Source organism: Coturnix japonica, chromosome 3 (genome assembly GCF_001577835.2).
Source record: "Coturnix japonica isolate 7356 chromosome 3, Coturnix japonica 2.1, whole genome shotgun sequence".
Taxonomy (NCBI): Eukaryota; Metazoa; Chordata; class Aves; order Galliformes; family Phasianidae; genus Coturnix; species Coturnix japonica.
This window is the reverse complement of record NC_029518.1, coordinates 28,150,299-28,174,180: the sequence shown is the minus strand read 5'-3', so window position 1 is coordinate 28,174,180 and position 23,882 is coordinate 28,150,299. Positions and strand designations below refer to the sequence as shown.

General features: G+C 44.4%; 1 protein-coding gene and 1 long non-coding RNA gene across 8 annotated transcripts in view; both read left to right on the top strand.

The window, feature by feature from the left end:
* The first annotated feature begins 215 nt into the window (after window positions 1-215).
* Window positions 216-13,633, top strand: LOC107311291. Of its 2 annotated transcripts, XR_004306513.1 has the most exons (5): window positions 216-3,191; window positions 3,711-3,792; window positions 7,505-7,636; window positions 10,475-10,571; window positions 11,604-13,633. It is a non-coding gene; the product is annotated as an uncharacterized LOC107311291 (long non-coding RNA). The 2 variants fall into 2 exon arrangements; XR_001553978.2 differs by having other exon boundaries at window positions 216-3,792.
* Window positions 13,634-14,039: 406 nt separating this feature from the next.
* Window positions 14,040-23,882, top strand: part of LTBP1 (latent transforming growth factor beta binding protein 1) — a 164,429-nt gene continuing 154,586 nt past the window's right edge. For 2 of the 6 annotated variants that reach the window (XM_015857697.2, XM_015857698.2), the window contains exons 1-2: window positions 14,053-14,767; window positions 14,980-15,050. In XM_015857697.2, coding sequence (XP_015713183.1) covers window positions 14,343-14,767; window positions 14,980-15,050 — 496 coding nt within the window. In that variant the 5' untranslated portion in view covers window positions 14,053-14,342. Of the gene's footprint in view, window positions 14,768-14,979; window positions 15,051-23,882 lie in introns of all 6 variants that reach the window. The other 4 variants (XM_015857695.2, XM_015857696.2, XM_015857699.2 and 1 more) reach the window with 4 other exon arrangements.

The following is a 23,882-nucleotide window of genomic DNA, read 5'->3' as shown; positions in this document are numbered from 1 at the left end:
AAGAAAGCCGAGTTCCCACAGGGCTGCTCTGCTTTTCTTCCACTCTTCCCTTTAGGATTTTCTGAAAACATTTCACTTTACTTTTGACTAAAGAGCATTTACAGGCTCTTATTTTTAGGAGTTCTTATGTACCTCCCGTGTGCATGCTCCAGCCCTGCCTTCTGCCTGCCTTCCCATGCTGACAGAGGTATCACAGCACTCTTATTTATGTTCATTCGCTCAGATGTCACCGAAGATTCAAAGAGGAGGGGGTGCCTGTACTTTTTATTCTTGCTTCCCCTTCTTAGCTGCTAGGCAGGGATTTTTTCTCTGCCTAAAATGGCTAAGACTGAGTCTTTAGTCTCCAAGAGAAGTCCTGGTGAGGGAGAGGAGCCCTCAGAGGGGCCTGCTTCTGCCAGGAGCAACCCCTCCTACAGCAGGCAGGTGGGCAGTGAAGCTGAGCTTCTTCACTACAGCCCATGTTCCTGTCCTCACCTGGGCCCACTTGGATAAGAGGTCTGAAGCTTTCAGGAAACGGAAGTCTCTCCGTCCATCAGCCTCCAGCCTATGCCCTTCTGTCACTTCCCAAAGCAGAAGCAGTACAGCAAGGTCTGAGAGGGCAGAACATGCCTTTGTCCACTCCCTTATTATCCTGAACAGCTGAGTTGGAGCCACACACACCCTGTGGCCTCAAACAGCAATATTAATTTTAAAAAGAAAATCCTGCTTTTGATTGGCTGTGCCAACTGTTTGACAGCACAGCTTTCCAGCAACTCAGAATTTCTTGGTAAATAGGGAATCGTAACAAAATAGGGAACAGGAACATTACTTGAGGACTGAGATTTAAAATGGGAAGGCCAAATTTACCTTCTTAGTTGCACCTAAATTAATAATCTAATTTTGTAAAGAAATCAGAACCTAAACAGCTGCTGGTGGATTTCTTGTAACTGTTCTAGAGAGTCACATTATGTTTTTTGGAGGATTTGGATGCATATGCTATAGAAGAATGATAACCTATTCTTAGGGTTTGCTTCTATTCATTGTTGATTTTTATTTTTTTTTTTAATCTATCAGTATAACAAGTAAATATACAAGTGCTTTAAAACTTAAAGCACATAAAAACTATATTGCATTCAACAGAAGGGCCTAGAATGTATTTCTTGTTGAGCACGAGCTTTGATAAGATTAGTTGTCAAGTAACTATTTACTTCCCAATATTACTAGTTTTAAGCTGATGTTTCCCTATCAAACTAGCTTCTTGTATATTTAGAGTCTTCTAAGAAGTGAAGTGTGATTTCTCTAAACTAATAGGCTATTTAAGCCTTAATTCCCTGTTATATAAATGTTTTGTTAAGGCTAAAGCTTAGTTATTTAACTGAGAAATCTTTTAGTCTGCTTGAAATAATTCTTAAACATTAAAGCTGATTGTAATGTTAATTAAAACCAGTGGTTTAAGGCAAGAACTCTGTCCACGCCTCTGTAAAGGAAATTAATACATCTTTAGTTAGAATTGCAAGCTGTAGAAAGCATAGCAGATGTGTAGACTTTCTTTTACATCCAGACTGGGTTTTTCAAATATGGAATACTATATGAATGTAGCAGTTGCTATTAATCCATGGGGGATGTGCCAATAGACTGGTCCTTAAGTTCACTTACCTGTTACCCACTCTAGAAAGGCCCTGAACTTTAGAAAAATGGAAAGAAAATTCTCACACTAAAAGCAGGAAGCAGATATACACTGGGTGTGAATAGATTAAAACTGGAATTTAGAAGACGATGGTGTCTCAGAGTCAGAGCACTGAAATTCAGTGATGGCCTTACAGGTAAGTAATACGTCCAGAATGCTCCATTCTGTGACAGTTCATCTGTGTATGATGACAGTGAGATGATGTGGGGTTGCTTGTAAAAACACTGTTGACCCATCTAGCCCTGGGATCTTGCCTTGTGATCTTTCTTCACATGCAGTGCTAGGAGCTCAGCCTCCTCTTCTGTTAAGCTTTCACCTGCGTGGGCAGAAGAACCAACCTATAACTGACTGTTTCCAACACTGGGCAGGAATGTAGACAGAAGTCAGTGCTGAAAAACTTTAGGACCACATAATTCAGGCACACAATTCAGCCACTCAAAATAGGGAATTCCAGGTGTAAATCTGCCTGCACAACTTTAATTGACATTTTGCCTGGTGCAGGTGCACACTGCACCTCATTTATATTCCAGCTCCCCTGATTCAAATGACATTTTTTGCTGGATCAAAACTTGAGTAAACTGGGGAGGAGAGCGTCCCCCTTCTCTTTTTTTCCCTGAGTGCATTTCCACTCACTGTCCTGCAAATTTCAGCACTGCATACCTTGTTCCTTACATGGCCTCCCTCTCCGCTTTCCCTTGCACCTCCCGCGGTGTTTCCAAGGCTGCATGTCCCCCTCCTTTTTATTTCTCCTTATCTTTGTGACTTGCAGCCAACCTGTGGAGGTTGTAGCAGTGTGCTGGGGCGGAGTGAAGACATGGTGGGAGGGTGCAGCCTGGCACCTGCTGAACCCTAGCGCCCAAAGCACGAGGCTGCACCTGCAGGATGTGTGGGATCCCTACAGCTCCGTAAGTGCCTGCACACTTGAAGTCTGCTGTGGCTAATTAAACCCTTTTCCAGCACACCAGGGGAAAAAAACAAGTAATATCCGTCAGCTTCTTGCCACCCAAACTGCAGCACGCATTAGAAAGTCCAGCGTCGGCTTCACTTTGCCTGACTTTTCCCCTGTGTGAAACAGGGGGTACAGCTGTGTCAGTTCCTTTTAGTCTATAAAGGAAAAGTGTTGCATAGGTGTGAGTATTATTAGCTGCTTAATAGAACTAGACAGCATTAAAAATGAACCTGGGGCAGATGGGGTGCCATAGCAGTGTCAGTTTAAACCCAGTTAGCTGTAGAATTATTGCTGAGAGCTGCTAAAGTGCAGGGCATAAGTAATTGCTGTAGCATTCCTGTAACTGTCAGTAATTTCTCTCTAGCACAGCCGCATACAGCAGAGTTTCTCTACAGCTACAAGGATTGATTCCTGGCTCACATTTTTCAAGTCTTTCAGGAAAACAAAATTAAAAAAATAAACCAAACAGTTGAGCTGCTTTCTCTTCTTCCAGCTCAGAAGAAGCATTCACTGACAGACTGCTGTGTTCTTTTGTACTACTTGGAACTCCGTGGTCAGTGTTATTTTTCCATACAGGTAGGTTTTCCTGTGTCTAGATGACAAGGTCAGTTCTGGTAACCAGAAAAGCTGAGAGATGACTTCCTATCGAGATACAATCTCAGTATAAATACATCACCAAAACCTTTCTGCCTTATTTCAGCTCATGGAAGAGCAGCCAGATGCAGACATGGCTGGTTTGAGGTCCCTACACTGCTATGAAGGGTTGAGAGGTGTGAAAATCTGCAGGACTAAGCTGGGAAAGACTTTGAGGTTTTGTGAGAGAACTTCTGAGGGCTGAGGGAGCAGCAGGATGTGCAGAGTAATACAGCCATCCATGGTGCAGCTGCGTCCAGTTCTAGGAGCTATCTTCTACCAGACTATTTTCCACTCTCTTTCCACTGTTACCTTTCAGTACAGTGCCAAAACCCATTTTCCTCAGGCTGTGTAATGTTTTGTAAAACAAGGTGCTTGGTCAACTTAGTTCATAACAATGAAACTTCCATATTTAATTTGGAGATTTTTTTTCTAGAGAGCCCCTGTTTGTTTGTATTTCAGCTTTCCACCTGTGACTTCTGCATTCACAGCCTACTGCTGTGTTCCTACTGAATTTCAGGGTTTTGGTCCCAAGTAGCCCTGGGTAAGTTGTGCTTAAGCTTCAATTTGAAGGTGTTTTTTTTTAACTTATTTTTATTTTTACAGCGGTGTAGGTAATGTCTGTATTCAGAAATAATACACTAAGTACTTTTCTATTGTACCTAGAGAGGTAATATTGTACCAAAAAATCTGTACTGATTTTTCCTAAAGGAACTTGGAAACAAAACAGTATGGCCATTGTATTTCAAACATTAGAGCAATTGTTTAGTACATGTGGTGCAACCCTAAATTTCCATGTCAGAACATGGTGCCAACTCTGCGTCTCTGTAAATTATGATACTGTAGGCATGCACATGTTTGAACAAGTGCTTTCCTATCTTGGGGTTATATAATCGTATTTATATATACTGTTTGGAAAAGCCAGACAACACTCTAAAGTGATAAAAGGGAACCGAAAACATATGCTTATTTTCCACACCATTGTACTTTTGAAACAAAGCAAAACCTGTTACGCTGCTTGCCTCTTTTTCTAAGTATACTGGCATTTGTTAGATATAAATACTAGTGATGCTTATTCTTGCATATCATAAAAAGCTGTAGGTAGGACTAAAGAGGCCTAGTAAAACAAATACACATAAACAAAGAATAATTCATTGCTTGCAGTTGGAAGTATATTGTGCTGTATTTTGCACTACAACAGTACACTCATAAACCTGTGACTCTAAACAACTTTACATTACAGACTTAGGCAGCCAAAATATTAGTGTAACAGCATTTCAATTCAACGGGCTACCTAGTGGCTTAACCTACTACTGAAGGTCAGGAGAATATAACTCATCATCCATAATGCCTAGACATTACTAGCTGCATTTCTGGAGATATCCTGCAGAATGTAACTGTGAAAACATTCCAAGAGCTTCAGTGGGATTATTGTTTCTGAGAAGATTCTCCTTGACAATACACGGACCATGGTGCACATAATACCTGATAAAAATCAAACCTCACCATTGGGACCGCTCTGCTTGCTGTACGCAGCAGTTCAAATGGATTTATAATATGTGGAAACAGCACCATCAGTCACAAAAACTAGCTCACAGCTTCTCACCCACACACTCAGTTTAAGTATTCATTGTTCGTTCAAACATCTTGTTTTCTTTCTTTTCAAAAAAGGTTTCCCATGTGCCATAATACGTAGCCCTGGAAGATGCTGTTCATTGTACTCTGTTTCCCTTTATGGACAAAACAGATTGCCCTCTGAGATAATATTTCCCATTTATTTATTTATTTTTAATTATAAAAGTAAAAATATGTTTTCCTATAATGTTTATTATTCTTTTTGGAATTACCATATGGAAACAATGGCTGTATAGAATAGCTAAGACACTGTGCAAGATTAATTGATTGTGGGATCAGCAGTATGCTCAAAGAGCATTAGCTTTCCCCAAGATAAGAATATTACTACAAATTAGAAGAGGACTGTAACAGGCAGTGCTGGCCCTTGAAACCGAGCTCCATGTACACCCCCACAGCACTGCTGATTCCACTCTAAGCCTTATGCACTGGAGTGCTGTGGAGGATGATCATGTGGCCAGCGTAATTCCTTAATGCATGTGTGACCAGATAGCATAAGAAAAGAAGAGCATCTCCCTACAGTGAAAGACATTTGTTAGACTGGTAGCTGCTAAGAAATAATCTTTGTGAGAGACTTAAAAGGTAAGCACATTGTTTTGATTAGAGAGCCAGACCTAGGAAAACAGTGAGAGGAAAGCTAAGCTTTATGAGAAAGTGAAGAAAGAAACTGCAGAAGGAAAGGACGCAAGAAGTTTGGTTTGTAACTGAAGAGGGCTTTTGTTCTTGTTAGTATTAGAAATTAGTATTCTTTTCAGCTATAAAATACAATTAGGGTTATGTTGATCTTACTTTGCTGAGACAAGGAGCTGGACTGATTCTGGAGAAGTGTGTGACTCATGGAAAGAGCAGCATGCAAAGAACTTGCTTGACTTGAACTCTTGCTATAGAGATTTTATTTACCCCAGGGGAAGGGTGAAAGTTTCCAGTTTGGCACAGAGCTAAACTACTTTACCAGCGAGAGAGAACTCAAAGCCTTCTTTGCTAAGAAGATAAGCTTTCATGTTACAGGATACAGGATAGAGGCTGACATGTAATAGAGAGTAGTACACAGCCAGAGAAGAAGATGTCCTAAATCATCTTTCTTTTAACTGCGAAAACTAACTAAAGGAGTGCTCAACAAATAGGTAGTTTTTAACTAGGTGTTCAGAGTGACCTCTTTTCAATACCTGAAACAAACCATTACATATCTATTTACAGCAGACTTTTACCAAACAATAATAAATAAAAAATGCTCCCTGCTTTGAGGAACAGAGAATCTGTAATAGCTCTTTCAGCGCTATTCTTTAGGAGAATTCAGACAAAACACAGTTTGGGGTTTTATTCCTAGTGTGAATAATAAGCCACCTGTCTGTAAACAGCACTTAAGGGCGCTTCAAAATTTTTACTGTAGAAGCATTTGGAAAGAGCTGAATTCCAGAAAATGGTTTGCTAAAGAGATGTACTATATATGCAAATTCAGCCTCAGCTAATCCGTACAAACATGTTCTTATAGAAAGGAAAAAAAAGACATACTCACCAAAGGTGCTGATCAGAGCTCTTTACAGCTGTCTAAAATATGCATAAATTAAGCAGAACTCCCCAATGTCTCCTGAGCAGAGCAGAAGGTAATCCTCATGTGCTGCTTGCCTTGGGGTCACAGAGATAGAGAGAGATAACATGAGATTTGGGTGCAGATTCCAAACACTTCTATATTAATGAGTTATGAATATGGAGCTTCATTATTTTTTTAATAAACCCTACCTCCAAATGTGAGGAAATACATAAACTGTTGTTGCAAATCCCAACAGAGTAACTAAATAGTTCAGAGTAACTAAATAGTTATCTAGCTTTATAAAAAGACTTTGTTCGGCCTAATTATCTTGTCAAATCACCTACATCCTCTCTGCACTAAAAATAATACTTGAATTCTTTAAGAAAAAAGCTTCCATCAACACTCAATTTGAAAATAATAGAGCAACAAGTAGCAGGAATTCAACATGTCGGCCCTATCTTTGAGAAGGACTAGGTCATTTAGTAGAAATTTGTTCTAGACTGTGAAAGAGATGTGATAACAAAGATGATGAGCTGACTGAAGAAGAGCTGTACAGTTATGGATTGCAAAAGCTGCTTTAAATGACGAAACAGAAAATATCAGTATTTGACAAACTGTACTGTAAAGAATCATAAAAGATTCTTACAGAACCTGAGAATGTGACACTGGTGAACACTCAAACCAGCTCACCAGTGTTTTTGCTGATCAGTGCGAAGTACAAAAGCTGTTTGCTATCTTTTAGGCAAAGGTAGCAAATTCATCTCTGCATGGATCTTGAATCTACAGGGTTTTCACTGTATGCTGCTGAGTAAAACTCAAAACTACAATGAGAAAAAAAGGCCACATCACCCAAGAGCATTTGCTCTGAATGCCTGCTGTCCTGGATGACTGTAATCTGTGAAGAGAGTGGCTTTTCTCTTTGCAGTCAGCTACGTGGGATTCAAACAAGAATCTCTCAGACCTTTTACCGCCGAGGCACTTCATCAAGTTATTTCCAGATAGGAATGCAGATGTGTGCAGCTGAGACTCTGTGTATGCTGTTCCTAACTGCTGCGCGTGATGTTTCATTGCCCTGTGAATCTGTGTTTTCTAGTGAATCAGTGTGTCTCAGGAGTGTCTGCATTTGCATGCAAACGGCTTTTGAAGAGACCTCCAGCACAGCTCTGCTGAGACACTGCCTGTGCTGGGGCGAGGAACCCCCCTGAAGTGAAAGACTGCCTGTCAGGTGAGCTCCCTTTGCTGGCCATGAGGAACTGTGGTTGCGTGACTCACTGGCTGGCCGTCATGGGAATGTCTGAGAGCCGGACGATGTGGGCACGCTGTGGACAGACCACAAGTCGAGCACTGTTTGGATTCATCTGCTACTGCTTTAGGGAATCACAGCAAATTATGAATGCAAGCTTAAAGCAACATGGAAATTTTACAATTTGCATATTCATCCTTTGTTTAGCATCTATGTTCTGAGCCCAACAAAAACTGCAAAACTGCATATCACCAGCAGGAATGGAAAAAGGATCTTGTGACACAGCAGACTGAAGCAGGTTAAAGCCATCTCATGAAGTACTCTACATTCCACAGTCTTCATCCACATTCTTCAATCCAAAGACAAGTGAAAGCAGTAGGAAGTCCTTCCACTGCTCGCAGCTCACTGAGATTGAAGCCGCTGGATCACTTTTTTATGCTGCTGCTCCACCTATTTGTGGGGCTGTGCATACAGTTCAGGAACACACCCTTGCTGAAAACCTCTAGGCAGGTCCTTCTGTCATTCCTTCCCCATGTCACAGGAAGAACACTCCAGCTCAGGACTTCTTGCTGCTGCCCCTTTGCGCAGGGAATGCAGCAGCATCTGAACTACTGCTGTGTATGCTTAGCTTGCCTCTAAAAGAAAAACCTTTCATTAGGAATCTAACATGAGGTCTGTATAAGGACAACTCAGGTCACTGGCTTCCTCTGACCTGCTCATGCCTCTGTTTAGCCCAGCATCTTGCAGGCTGTTTGGGACAGCTATAGTTCAGCAGCTCTAGAGGAACTCAAAGCAATCATTCACATTGCCTTGATTTGTCCTGTTGTAATTGTTTGGGGTTTTAAGCCCCTGCCAGGCCCTTCTTGGCTAAGCCCCTTCATTACCAGGTCACGTTCAATCTTCTCTGATATAGCCAAAGCTTTGTACTGGTTGAGCTTGCCTCTCTATAGTATGCCTGCCTTACAACCAGCCTTGTGGCAAGATCAGTTCACACTGTGCTCAGCACTGCATTTAAGCCCAGGTGTCTATCTTTTCACTGGGATCTGCTTCATCCTTTCTGGAATTACCTAACTCTTCTGGTCTCCTCTGGTCCTCAGGTTCCCTCCGCAGTGCAGCCTGCAGCAGGAGACCTTGCATACTATTACCCTACAGGCCTACTTTCCTGAAACAGGTTTCTGTCCCACCCAAAATGGGCACAAGCTTTGCCCAAGGTTGTTAGGCACAGTGCCACACCTTGGCATATGTTCAGAGGGTAACTGAGAGTCCTCAGAGGTCCTCTGGTTAACTCCTCCTCAGAGCAGGGTCAGCGCTCAAGCATCCCGATACAAACCTCAGACAGACACACTACAGACTGGCATTAAACACCCCTGCAGACACCTTTTGCTATTGGAGAAAAGGTGATGGAAATGAAAGACTAGCATTTTGTAATTTTCATTTCACCACCTTCCACCACAAGCCTTGAAATAGCAGCAGACAGAGGAACCTAAATACAATCACCCAACCTCTGACACTGGTGTGACTGGAAGCTGCTCCAAGTGCATCATCAAAAGTAGTATTCTGCCCTTTTTTTAATCCAAAGAGCCAGAATCTGCTGCTCTGTGTGCCCAGCTGGTCTTTGAACAATTGTTTACTCTGATCGTGGAACTCAGATTCTACTTTCTAGCGGAGCAGTCTGAGCAGGGCTTGTTTTCTCTCTCTATGTAATTTAGAGAGCAGGGCCCCAAGCTGCCCAGCTAAGGTCATCCTGAGCTGTTGGGGCCTGTTAGAAGCTGAGCACAGACAAGAGTGTGAAAACGTTACCATTCACGTCATTAAGTAGCTGCTGCAGTCATGGGTGCTGTTCCCATCAACCTCTTTCCTGCATCTCAGGCTGCTTCCATGTACTTCTCATCCCTTCCACTAATGCCGATGGGTTTGTCAGCCTGGATTGTGTATAAGTACGAAATCTTTCAGATGTTTCAAGGCTAATTCAAGTCAGGAGGAGCTCTGTTTTGCCAATATGAAGCTTTTTCCTTCAGCTTTCATACATCTGAGCAGCATATAGTGCGACAGTGAAAAACCAGGATCCACTGCTGAAGTTTATTTTTGTAGAGGTTAGTGTTCTTGGCATATGACACAGCCATGCTGCGAGAGTTTTCAAATATTAGTTGTAATATTTACTTTGCTTTTGTGAAGAATGTGTTAGTTTAAACATGTCTTCTCCTGAGGTAAAGTGAAATAGTTAAATGTATTTTTTCAGTTTTATGCCCGTTTCCACCTAATTTCCCCCATAGTTTATTTATTTTCAGTGTACAGGGCATTGCAATTTGTGAGGAATGGGACATTTTAAAAGTTCAGTGGGTATTTTAATTGTTTTGTAGACAAGAGAACGTATTTCCTTGTGGGGCAGAATGATTGTGACAGCATAGTATACAGGGATATGCGTATCTTGAAAAAAGATCTTCTATTTCTGAATCAGTTATTTTATGTATGTGAGGGTAACTGTGAAACTGCCAAGTATCTCAGTAGAGATTTCTGCTGGTTCAGGAAAATGGAATTCAAGACCATGCAAATCTGTGCAACTAATTTTAGTATGACAGTTATGTCAGCAACTTGAAAATAAGCCAAATCCTACTTGCCTTTAGTATTTTGCTGGATATGGCAGTGGTCAATAGGGACGGGCTGGCATTAGGTTTTTGTCATAATGAATCCAAATTTCACTGTGACTTGATTCCCCCCCCCCCCCCCAAAAAAAAAGTCCCTGTGGCAATTTCTTTTGGAAGTAGTCCAAGGGGGAAGAAGATCAGTACCTTCATTAGTCTGTCTCCTTTTCCCATCCAGACTCGACTACCTGTCTGTTAATCTGACCACTTCAGACACCGAATACCACACAGAACCCATGTTGTTCCAAGATGTGAACTCATACACAGAGTAAGCTGTAAGTCTCATCATAAAAGCTCGTTCATTTCTGAAAAGCTGGTCTGCTTCAGGTGCTTGTGATTCCCAACTGGGAAAGTTGGTATCGTTCATCTGTTGGCATGTTTGTACTGTGTCTAATGCAACAGAACTATGATCGTAGTGGGGAGAGGAAGACTTCTTTCTGAGGAGGAGATGGGGAAGGTGCTACAAAGATGCATTTATGGTAGCATGTCGATGGAGGGGGGAAGCATAAGCATGTTTATCCAAGGTAACGTAATGTGAGTTGCCCTGAGATGCACAGGGGTTTATCATTACAGACTCACAAGCCACAAAAGAGGGCCACCAACAGTGAATGGCTTCAGCAAATTCAAGCCGCTTCTTTCCATGGCCTCACACTTCAGTCCACATTGAGTCTGACCATCTGAGTTCCTTGGAAGTGAATGTAAAAGCCTTCATGAATAGAGAATGCTGGAATTTTGTAAAATATTAATAATTACATGTTGGTAGCACTCAGGAACTGCTGGCCATGGAGTAAACACAGTTTCTATTTGAAGGCTGGAAGGTACAGTTCTGTAGAGAAAATACTTCACAGAAGTTGTATTACCATCAGCAAGGTCTTGCTCTGCAAATCTACTGAATCTATGTATTTAGAGTCACGAGTGATCTAGTATATTGTAAAGGTCAGTTAATTCTTTTCCCTGCTCTGATGACAGCGAGGTTAAGCTGTTCTCTTTCATTCAAAAGAAATACCTTCCTTGATTAGAGTAACATATACATCTATGAAGCTGTGGCTATGGGTGCAATTTTAATGTACAAAATACAGGGACTTCTTTGCAGATACTTGAATACACCAGATACCGATTGCCAGCTAATTTTCAGTTTGCAAGAAATTGCAGAGTCCGCTTTTTCCCAGAAGTTTGGGGTAATGTTATTGAAGCTTGTAGAGCTTCACTACAAGATTGCTCTTCTGTAGCCATAACTAGGGCTGGACAGAGTATTCAAGTCAAACTCTCATATGCATCATGAGCTCCCAACTCCGCTTTCCTTGCAGGACTCTTGACCAGTGGGTGCAGACAAGCATCAGGACCTCTTGCTGGCCTTACAGTGTAACACACTGGGAACTTCTGATGGTTCAGTTTGCTGCCTGGCTAACCTGGACATCAGGTTGCAGGAAGACACTGTGTTACTGCTGCTGTGTAAGTCAGAGATCAGCAATACTTAGGTCACTTTAACATAGCATGCATATACCCTGCAGCCTGCTGCTAAGGGCCTGGCAAACCAGGGTCGATCATATACTGTGAGACAAAGGCCTGAGAAGGAATCATGAAGGTCTGAGTGCTGCCAGCTTTGTTCAGAAGGCCTTCTGCACTCACCTCATGGAGCCGGCCCCAGAGTCATGAGAACCAAACAGAAGTGTGTATGGAGGGTTAGCTCTCTCATTTTGGTAGTATTATTTTGGTTCTTATTGGAAACACCCAGCCATTTGGTGCTGGTTAGATGTGCTTCTTGGTTTTTGGAAGCAAGGACTTCTATATGCTAACAAATTTTTGAGCTGAGCTTTAGACTGCAGAAGCAGTTCACCGAGGTTCTCTTTTTAGCTCTTAGAACTTCTGTGGTCAACCCAGTGTGTTAATGCAGCCAAACCAGTTCCCTAACGCCTGAACTTTCCAGAGCTGGGAAGGAAATAAAGTTTAAAAAAAATAATAATAAAGTGACCAAAACCAGACAAACAGACAAGAAATGTGTGGATTTCCTTGTAAGAGGGGGAAAAAAAGGAGACGACAGAGTTTGATCTGCTATGTAAGTTTGTGAGGAAGGCTTGATTGATTTTAACCAGTTTATTTCAACTAATACTTAGAATTTTTTCACTAGCGTTTCTGAACCTAGATCATTTTTTGCAAGGCATCTGCCTCTGTGGATCTCTCTTTCTCTTGTGGTCCCTCTCCATTTGTTGTACAGTAGCCATCAATACACCACCTTTGCCCTCTGCGTGACGTGACTTAAAACCCACATTTCTTAAAAGCAACCGGCTCCTGCTGTGGAATGATGCAGCTTTTGCCCTCTGTACAACAACCCCAGCCACACAAGTAGTCGTGATCTCATGCCGGAAAACTTCTGAAGGACAGCGGCCTTGTGCAGAACAACAATCTCAAGCAGCACATCAGTGTCACGCTGCTCGCTCGGTCTCCTCACCACTTCTCCGGTTTCAAGGTATTTTTTGCTTTTGTTCCCCGAACACTGTAAAAATATTTAGCATGCTTAGGATTGACAGTAATTATCCTTTGCAAGAGTGAGCAGTTCGGCTGATCAGGATCGTTAAAGAAAACACCCGCAGACATACACATTCACTGAGGGGGTCTCAGCAGTTGATTTCTGAGTTATTTCCAAGGTAGATGTAACTTTTAAGCTTTTTCTCAGTTTCCTTCCAAACCTCTGGAGTTCAGGTTCCAGTGCAGCCCCACAGGGATTTTTGTGCCCCCGGTGCCATTTTCTCCTCAAACAGTGGTTTGGCTGAAGCACAGACAGGAGCCTTTGCTGTCGATGTGGCTCCCTTATGCCGTGGCTACAGAAAGCTCCCATCTCTCATCTATTTAAAACATCTATTTTAGAGCAGTTTTAAATAGATGAGAACTAAGGAGGAAGGGACCGCTGTGCTCTTAACTCCGGCTTTTGCCTGGAATTCTGTCAATGCGAAACCCTCCTGCTCCCCAGGCCGGCTGTGCCAGTAACGTTTAAGAGGAAAATCTCATGGGTTTGGAGGCAGGGTCAGTGTCCTTAAAGCTCTGGAAAGGAGCAGAGGAGGACCTGCGGAGGAAGACCTAAATTCCAAGCTGCTGCATTCATAAGCTGTTTGATTATCCGAGAGGGTTTTTTTGGGGAAAGAACTCAAACACGTCAGATTCTGAGCATATGAAAAGATGGAATCCTCCTGGTGCTCTGCAAACTTTTTATTTACAACGCTACAAAGTGGCATCAGTTAAGATACACTGTTGATAAACGTAGGCAGTTCTGCTTACACGTTAATTCCTGGGGTACGCTTTGGGTTCGTGTTTCGTCCTTTGGGAAACACACGACAACAACGACAACAAAGAAAAGAGTGCGGCGCCCCTGATGCTGCGGGGCTGGCTGCAGATTGCTCTTCAGCCCCCGGCTCCGACTGGCTTCACGCGCGTCTTGTTGCTTTCCTTGCGCTCCCACCTGCGCAGCGACGGAGCAGCTCGGTGCCCCCGGCCTCAGCTCCCCGACAGCACCGCCCGATCCCGACGGGCCCTTACCCCGTGGCCATGCCAGGTGCGCTGCCCGGCGCTCGTCCCCTCACTCCATCCGCGCCGGTCCCGCACCGTCGGCGCCCCCCGCGCCGCTACCTGGCGCCGGCCCCGCGCCCCCTGACGTCACGGTGGGGCCGACTCAGTGCCGGCACCGGGGCCGCGGCGCCCCTTCCCTCCCCCCGTTCTCCGTCCCTCCCTCTCCCCGCACGCGCTCGCTCTCCGCACAACTCTTAAAGCGTTTTTTCAGCCCGGGCCGGCTCGCAGACCGCGCGGAGTCCGGCGCCGTTCGCATCTGCTCCGTGTCGCTACCGCCCCCCGCTCCTCCTCCTCCTCCCTACCCGGCCCGCCGTTCGCACCGCCGCCGTTCCCCGGCGATGTGCTCCCGCTCCGCGGGGCGCTGAACTCCGCGGGCGGCTCGGGGCTCTCTCCCTTCCCGGCCCCGTTGCGGGCTGGGGGCGGCGGGAGGAGGACGGCCCCGGGCGCCGGGGGTCTCGAAGCCGGCGGGGACTCCGGCCGCAGAGATGGCTCGGATCGGATGGGGCTTCCTCCTGTGCGCCTGGGCGCTGCTCTCCCCGGCGCTCGCCGCTGCCGAGAAGGGCAGGCTGCGAAGGATCACCTACGTGCTGCACCCCGGCCAGGCGAGCTCGGCCGGCAGCCGGCAACAGCGGCCGGCCCTCCTCGCGGGGCAGCAGCAGCAGCAGCGCACCTTTAACGTGCAGCTCAACGCGCGCTACGGCACCGCGGAACGCACGCGGCGGATGAGCAAAGCGGGAGGCGCGGGGGTGCAGCTCCGCCTGGGCTCCGTCGGGCAGAGTCCCTCCAACTCCGCCGCCTCCTTCTCCAAGGCGGCCCGCTTCGCTCCGCGGCCCAAACCTCCGCCGGGACCCCACGGCAACAACAGCGGAGCGCCGCCCCGCCACAAGCACCCGCTGCCGCCGCTGCCCGGGTAAGGTGCCGTCCGTTCCCGTGTCGCGCCGTTCCCCGCCCCGCTCCCCTCGGTTCTCTCCGGGCACCCGAGGCGTCGAGCGGGCGAGGTCCGGCCCCGCGCTCAGCAGCCCCGGCTCCTCGCGGCTTTCCGTGCTTTCCGCCCTTTTGTCTCCCGTCCGGCGGCTGAGCGGGGCCCCTCCGGACCGTCGCCCCTCTGTGCTCTTCCCGCAGGGTCAACGTCTGCGGGGGGCAGTGCTGCCACGGCTGGAGCAAGGCCACGGGCTCGCAGAGGTGCATCAAACGTGAGTATTGCGGGGGGCCGGGGCTGCGCCACCCGCTCGGGTGCGGAACGGGGAGAGTCCAGCCTAAGGGAGGCGGGCGGCACGTGGCCGGCACGGAGCTGCGCGGCCGGGAGCTTACGGAGGAGGGAATGGCATCACCGGAGGGTGTCCGCGAGGTGCACATTGTGGGAGCAATGCCTCGGCTCCGCAAAACGGGCCTCTGCCCCACGGAGAGGTGCGGGAAACGGTGGTCGGGATACGAGCCGTGCTGGAGGGCGTTTGTCCCCGGGTGGGGTTTCTCACGGTAGGGAGCAGCGGCATCTGTAATGCTCGGAGAGGTCAAGTACCTGTGACCTGTCGGGGCTGCTGTCCTGGTGGTGGCTCTTAAGGACAGAGCAGCTTAATTCCCCGACCAACTTAGACGTGTATTTAAGGTAGTCGTCTAAATGAACGTTTACAGGACGTGCTGCTGGGGTTAGGTGAGCTGCCTCGGTTCTCTTGCTTACCACGCGTGGAAGTAGTGGAATGGTTTCCTACAGCCTGCATTGCTCACTGCTGTGTGGCTTTGGGGTTGATCAGAGCCTACGGAATGTGGTGCCTTGGTTCAATGGCAAACTGATGTGGGGATGGTGGGACTGCGCGATAGTGCACTTCAGTTTCTGACTTTAAAGAATTTCAGTGCTGCTGTCGACCACTTCAACCTTCATTAAGTTGGGCGAAATTGTTCCTTTATGTGGCTTGGATTCACTCTGTCTTCTAGTAACTTTTCTTTGCAGATGGCTTTTAAGCTCTGCTTAATAAACAAAGTAGTTTTCTGTGCCTTTTCTTGGTTACATTCTATCTTTTCAACCTCCCCCATCATCGTTCAGCTATTCTTTTTGTCTTCTTTTTTTGAACTCATTTCCATTCTTTGGTCCTTAGTGCAGACTAAGCCAGGCATTTGGGTTGTTACGGGATAGCCCTGCAGAATCTCATTTAAATCTGTGACTTACTTGGTCTATTCACACAGTTATTGGAGGAATGGATTAGCAGAGAGAATTAAAAGAAAGGATGGACGGGGTTTTGGGGATCTTTCTCGTGTTGTGTCTCTAATATTGGGCTCTCCTTTGCATTAAGTATTTTTGCTGCCTGCTCTGATGCCAACCAGTAGCAGTATCACACACTTGGCTCGGATTTTCTTAGATGTACCTTTCTGGCAAGCCAAGTGAAGCACTGAATGTTTTGAAACCATCTGATTTTGTAACTTAGGAAAGCTATGAGATAGCACTGACTTGATTGAGCTGTGGAAGATGAGTCTCAGAGTTGTAAGGCCGGATATCTCCTTTTCTTGAGCCTCTCAGTGGTTCTTTCAGAAGAAAACTGAACAACTGTTAACTCCTTTGTTTCCTGGGGGTTGGACTCAATGATCTCTGGAGGTCCCTTCCATCCCCATGATTCTGTGATTCCTATTAGTGCTTTTTGAGGTTGGATAGAGAACTGTCAGTTTTGGAGTGGACTCTTCTAGTCGTGGATTAATTGTGCCACAGATGCAGGCACACCTGAGCTGAGTCACGCAGAGTCAGTTCGGACCTGTCAGCATTTATTAGTTCGGGCTCAGGATCACTTTAATAAGCTATTTGGCCTCTAGGGCCAGCTTATATTCTTTTGCATGGTGCAAAGCCTGAGCTAATAAACCCCAGGCCCATACTGCCTCTTTCCAGAGCCAACTTCCATTTGTCTGCATCATGCTTCCAGAACCGGAGTGCTGAGAGCCAGCTCTGATCACAAGAGTTATGAGCTCAGGTGTAACCCCAGGCTGCAGCAAGCACCATGTGTTTCTGCTATGCTGCACCTGTGGTAATAAGCTTGCCTGTAACCTGCAGAAGCAGGGGTCGAAGTGGATGGTCTTGCAGGCTTTCTTAGCCTTTTCCTCCCTCCTGTGGTGGTGGTACTCCTGGTCTGTTTGCTACACCTGGGGTTGGGGCTGTTCCTCCCTCTGCTGACTCCTGTCCCAGGGCAGCAGCAGCCTGGCTCCATGCAGTGACAACTGTGATGTGTATTCCTACGGGAGCAAATCTGAAATGCTTTGTGCAGATTGTAGGGCAGCCTATGGATGGAGGAGAAGAGTCTACTTTTCAAAGTCTTCTGTGAACTTTAGCTGGAAGCTGAATTGCCAGTTGTGTTGACCATGTTCATGTTGTTTCTCAAGTACTTAAGTCTGCACTCAAGAAATGAACTTCTGTGTTCCTGTTTGCTACCTGTAGAAGAGTGGTTCCCATATCCAGTCATGGGCATGTAGGCTTTTTCCACACTGTGCTTAACATTTCAGTTTTACGTTGTCACATTTTATCTTAACTTTTTTCGAACTTGGTCTGACTTTGCTTGCAGAGAACTGCATAAATCTGATTTGACATCGTAGACTTTGGCTTTGAAAGTATTCAGGGTTGCTTTATGCTGGGAAAGTGACTTCAGACCTTCAAAAATCAGTGTTTATAGCATCCACCTTTGAGTAAAGACAAAGGTGGCAAAGGCTCAACTACAGCAGTGAGCACCTTGGAAGGTTATAAGCACGTGGAAATGTTTATGACAGTTTGTCTTACAGTCATCGTTATCAGAAGTTATGATCTGTGCAAGAGTAATTACAAGATACCACCAGGGCTGGAGACGTGCTTTGTTAGTACTTGTGCTACCAGAACATTGTACAGATGTTTATTAGCTTTCTAACATGGCTGTAAGGCAAATGAAGCACAGAGTGTGGGTTTAACTTTGTTTGTTTCATTTATGGAAACCAAACTATAGGTTAAATGTGACCTTGGACAAGTTATAACCACTGACTGGAAGACGAAAGCAGGAAATCCCATCTCTCATATACTTTCTTATCCTGTTGAAAACCTTTGTCTCCTACTTAGGTACTTGCTACTAAATTTGTATTAGTTAATATTGCTTTCTACAAAATAGGCCCCTTTGCTTGTTCATAATGATTACAAAGAACCTATTTGCATGTTGGGAAGTCAAGAAAGAAATTGCTCATTGTATACAGGATCTGATATCTCTGAAACATGATTTAATGGGACCACCTTGTTTTAATAGTAAACATCTTCTAAAGTGTGTAATACATTTTGTTGGGAGCATTAATATAGAATGTGTTCTCAGGGTAAACTGGATAGTTTAAATAAATAAATAGAATTGCCTGGAGGAATTCTAACTTTCGCTAACATCATGATGCAAATTAACAAATGGTAGGAGGAGGGAGAGCTGATGGTTACAGCAATGCTGAAATGTGAACATCCTGCAGAAGTGTAAGGAAGGCCCGTAGTGCAAACCTGGCTACTGCTGGGTGAGCTTCAGGACAAGGGCACTTAATGATATAATCAGTGCTGCAGACACCTGGCTTTGCTGGGCCTGCCTGTAGCACCCCTGAGGCTGCTTCCAGGTTGTGCTCCTGAGTCTTCTTGGGGAAGGTGAAGGAAAGGCTGCATGCTTAGGTCTTGTTCTGATCTAGGGCTGGGATCCACACTTGGAAACTTAGAAGCGTATGTGGATGTAAAATTGTATGCTACTAAATGGTTTTGTATTGGTTGCTCTGTATCTCCTCTCTCTCTGCCTTCAGTGTAGCTCTGAGAAGCGGTGGTATCCAGGAGAGCAGTACTTCTGATCTCCGGAATGAATGCTTCAAATGTTTGCAGCTGTGCCTCTTGAAGGTTTTCTGGTCATAAATATTTCCCAAGGCTTGTTCTTCATCAGTTCGGGGGCTTAGAGCTTTTCCAAGCTCTGTTTATTTACATTGTGTATACAAAGCCTGACTATAAGGTGCTCTTCACAGATGTTTTTTTTCTTCAGAGTGAGATCATTTCAGTAAAAGCTGTATCAGTCTTCCTCAAACTATATCTAAATTAAAATGAAATGTTTGCGTTTTAAAGAGACGTAACTACCTTGGCCTCACTTAACTCACCCTTTTAATCTGATCTTTGATGTTGCTTTAAAAACTTTGAAACTGAAAAGGTGAAAGCCATAGCTTCTATGGCTTGGTTTTGCCTCTGCTGTGGGTCGCTTCTGTAGCATATAAATATAGCTTTTAAATTTTTTCATGCAAGGAATAGCTTGATTTTACAAGGGGTAAGCCCTTATCAGTCCTCAGTAATGGTTCCATTCTCCTTGGGAGGTGGGATAAAGGGAGGATCCATATTTTTGTTATCATTGGCTTTGCCTGTATGAGCAAGAAGTGTGCACTAATAGGAGTTGTGGACGGGATCTTGGTCATGAAGACCTGAGGCCCATGTGTTTCAGGGTTTAGTTTTTTATTTTGCTGTATTCTTGGAATGAATGCCAATGTGAGGCAAAGTATGTAAGCTGTGTCCTTGAAGTGTTCGGGGTTCTACCTGATGCAGGCACAACATCTGGCAGTGAAGCAATCCCTACAGTACCCAGTGGCTCCTCACAAGATGCAGCCCAGGGTTGTTTCTGCTGTTCAGCATGTGTACCTCTGCTGAGCCATGTCCCAAATGGTGGCACTCCTATCTGTGTGGCTGCTCTTCCCTGGCAGTAGAGAAGGGAAAGAGGTGGCAGTGGGGTGCCTTCTCCTGCGCCTCTCCTCTCAGCGCAGGTGAGAGTACACCAAGCACCCATGTTGTTGATGTCAGCATGTCTCCTGGCTGTTGGAAAGGGGTGGGTGCAGCAGGGTGTGGGAGACTGCACTCCTTGGAGCCTTGAGAGAGTTGAGTGTAGCACCTCTAGGGAAGACTTTATTTGCAGCTTCGCTGTGAAGTGTAACTTGTTGAAGGCTGATAGTTCATTGAAGCAGGTTCAGGCTGTCTGGGAGTGAGGGAGTTAATGAGTGTGGACGGAGAAGGGCACAGACCACCCTCAGCTGAGTCCTTGTTCAATTATTGCAGTGCTGAGCCTTAGTTGATTGTGGTTGGTTCATGTCAGGTGAGTCTGATCAGTAATTAGCGCAGACCAGTGCTGGGCTGGGTTTGGGATTTTCTGCTTTGGTTTTTTGTTGTTTTCATTCTTCATCTAGAAGCAACAGTATTTCCCTTGTGTAGCTTAATTTATTCCCAGAAAGCAGATCCTCTCCATTGACTACAGAAAGAATGCAAAGGTCCGGTGTCTCTCTGCGTTTCTGGCTGTGCACAGGGGATCAAGGATTTCACGTCTTTGCAAGTCAAGATGTTCATTTAAATATGGAACTTCAAATAGCTCTGGTAGGTCATGTTCTCATGTGAAAAGCAGGTAGTAATCCCTGCATCAATGCAGAGTTTGAGAGAGCTACTTTGCTAATAGAGGGGATTGGTTACAGGACCAATCTTTTTTCTGTTTCCCCCAATAGAGGGGACCTGGTTACAGGACAAGTCTTTTTTCATAATTCATAACATGCTTTTTTCATAATTCTGATCAGTTTTGTGTCATCTCTAGATGGCAGTTTAGGCCTGGTTTTGAGAAGGAGGTCAACTGCATGGTAAACTCTTATTGAGGATTGGTTGGGCTTAGAAAAATTTCATTGTTCTTAGCTTCTAAATTACTCTTTTATGATTAATAGTCTTCAGTATTTCTTTTTTGTACTCTTTCAATTGTCTGAATCCTGCATCCAGTTAAATTTTTTTCAATTGTTTTATTGAATTTCTGTTAGTTTGTTCAGTTTCCTGTGTATTTCTTACTAAGCATTTTGTAACAAAATGAATAAACAATGTAATGAGCAAGGTTAAAAGAATTAAAAGGATTGCAGAATTCAGTGTTAACCACTCCAGCAAGTAAGTGTGGTGCGTAACGTGGACTTTCTGGTTTCCTAGTCCATTCTGTAGTGTTGTATTGAATTTATAATGGAGTAAAGAAGGAAGCGTAGCATGTGAGAATCTTAATTGTAATATCAGAATATGTCAAATTCTGATCACGAATAATTTACTTGTACTATGTAATCATGAGATAATTTTTAGTGTTTAAGTTAGACTGCACAGACTCCAGTAAAGTGAGTGAAAATGCCAATTATCAACCAGCACGTTATGTTCTTATGCCTGATAAAATAATGTCCTTTTGCTAAAGTTAAGTGAATTTGAGTGTAGCTGCCATTAAATTCTGATCTACTATAGCATATGAAGCTAGGTAGGAAAATAATCAAGTGTGCTATGTGCTTATTGTGCTGGCAGAGCAACTACTTTATTTTTCCTTTTAAAAACTGTGTGACAGAGGCTTTTGTTGTTGTCTGTGTGCTTCCCTCCTTTCTTGGAGGTCATATTTATGGTAGTCATCCATGTCAACCTAGGAATGCATCAGATGTTTGAAGTGGACCAGTGAATTCCTTCATGATGCATGATTTCCTTTGAAGTATATTTAGGAAAAGAATTCCCTAAGACCATGTAGTTGTGATAAGAACAAATTTCCTGTGTAGGAAGACACAGATGGTCAGAATATTTCTTTCATTAATCATATAGAGATCGTACAGTCTCTTTTGGAGCTGAAGAACCAGTAGAAATGACGTGAAGTAACTTGAACTTTCTATGGGATTGTTTTACAATGTGGTTGTCTCACCCTTGGTCACTAATTCATCTCTCCATGCTCAACAACTGTGTAGATGTATTAGATATACTCCTGCTAAAATTCAGTTGTTGAAAACTGTCTGCAGGGAGTTATTCAGATGGAAAACTGGATCCCCAGAATAGCACTCAATGGTGGGAACTAAATGTTTCTTCAGTTTGGAGACTAGAAATCCAAAGCCAATGTTGCTTCCTTGTTCCTGACATATGTGGTGCTTACAGAGATGTAAGATATGGTATCCAGTACAAAAGTCTAAAAGTAAGTGGTAAACTACTCTGCAGGGCAATTGGGAGAACAGGAAGCCATTGTAAACCTTGCCCTTCTCTAGGATATCAGCACTGTATTCAGATTTCACTGAGGAAACCAGCATAGAATGCCTCTTCCCATTCAGAATCCCCAGCTCGTAGCCTCTCAAGAGAAAAGAGGCCTTTCTCTTCTTTTCTTTTGGTATTGCTGAGGGATCATAGCTCTGTCTTTCAACACAGCAGGAGCTGGAGGTGCCTTTGTATCACAGATTTAGTTTAGGATGCTCACTCAACCAAGATATACTTAGATTTGGTTTCTCTGTGTGCTCAAGGAATAGAAATCTTGAATTAATGAAAAAGGCAGTACTTTTGATGCCCTTAATAGCCTGTTCCCATGCTGAATGTAGCACAACTTGGAATTGCTGCTCTAAGCACAGGTGTATTCATGTTGGTGTTGTTTTTCCCCTTTGTGTAGACTCAATACGTGCATTGTTGCTTGACCATTTTATGCTGGAATTTGAAGCATTCACACACTTCGAAGCCTCCTTCCAATGACTGTTTTCTGTTACTGTCCTCTAGCATAGATTTTGTCTGACAGGCTTTACATGCTCCTGTGAAAGATAAGTTAACAAGCTTAGGTTGTTGTAAAGTATTAGCAATATTGCACTGGCAGTATGGATAGTGATGTATACAGCACCAACGTTTGCATTGGCAGAAGCTGTTGGAATTCAGCATATTCTGCTGACAACCAAACTGATGCCTGGTTGTATGCAGTTGAAAAGGAAAAACACCCTCTATTAAAGTTGGTGTTCAAACAGAAAGGTTCTACTGGATGGGCTTGCTAGAAATAACACAACTCTCAACACTGTTCATTGTAGTATAAACATATCAAAGCACTAGAGTTTAGGAAATATAGTAAATGATTTTGGTCATATAAGTACAAACCCACAGCGTTTGTTTGACGGAGGAGGTGCTTAAAGGTAGAACTGAGGCAAAAAGTCTAGGGGTACATAACATTTTTGGCACAATTTAAACTGTTTCTTGTGAATTTCTCATTTAAAAACATTTTTTTTCCTGTAAGTTTCATTTCTCCGTATGATCAGGTGGTGCAAGGAAATAAGCGAGATGCCATTGTTTGAAGAAGGTCAATGTAAATTAGTGTAAAATCAAAGCGATGAGATTAATGATCTTAATCTGCTTCAGTGTCTTGGAAGCAATGGTGGCAACACTGGAATATCACCAAGTTTACAACAGGTGTGGCCCATGAATGCTCACGCTGAAAGAGAAAGAGAACCATATGCAAGTTTGTCAGGATTTGCTGAACCAAAGCTGAAGGTGACAGTTTCCTGGATTGCTTGCATCATTACTGGGTGACAAGACATGGGGTCACCATTACAAGCTGGAGTCAAAACAGTGGTCCATGGAGTGGTGATATGTAAATTCCCCACTGATGAGAAAGTTCATGACTCAGCCCTCAGTGGGTGATGTGTGCTGTCTTTTGGGATAGGAAAGGAGTGACCCTTGAGGATATCCTGAAACCCAGACAAACCATCAATTCTGGCTGCTACATCACAGTGCGGGCTAACCTGAAGGCTGGAGCTTGCATAGTCAGATCAGAGAAGACAACTTTTCTTCACAGCACAGTAGATACATAAAAAGGGTCAGTGTGTTGAGATAGTTTCACAGAGAACTGCTTGCAGTGTCTTCTGGTTCAGGGACTTTCAAAGCGAAGGTTGATGCCCTGGGTTAATTACTCCCTCTCTGTCAGAGGTGTGAGGTTAGTGTTTCGACCTGCCACCAGCTGTTCCTACTTGGTACACTTAAGAGGTGACATCCTGTTTGCTTTTTATTTCCTACCTATAAATTTACAGCCTTTTGCTGTACTTGTGCAAGTTTTCTGTACTGAGAAGTTCAAGAGTGTTTAGGCACGACATACAAAAAGGTGATTTCCTGCCTTTGGTCATCACAGTCCCTCTTGTTATTTGCTGAACTCATGTCAGGAAATCCTTTCCAAAATGGAAGGACTGGAATGATTTGCAGCAGCCCAGGTGTGGGTGAGCTGCGGGTATGTGTGTAGAGAGGGTCCTTGTAGTGTTGT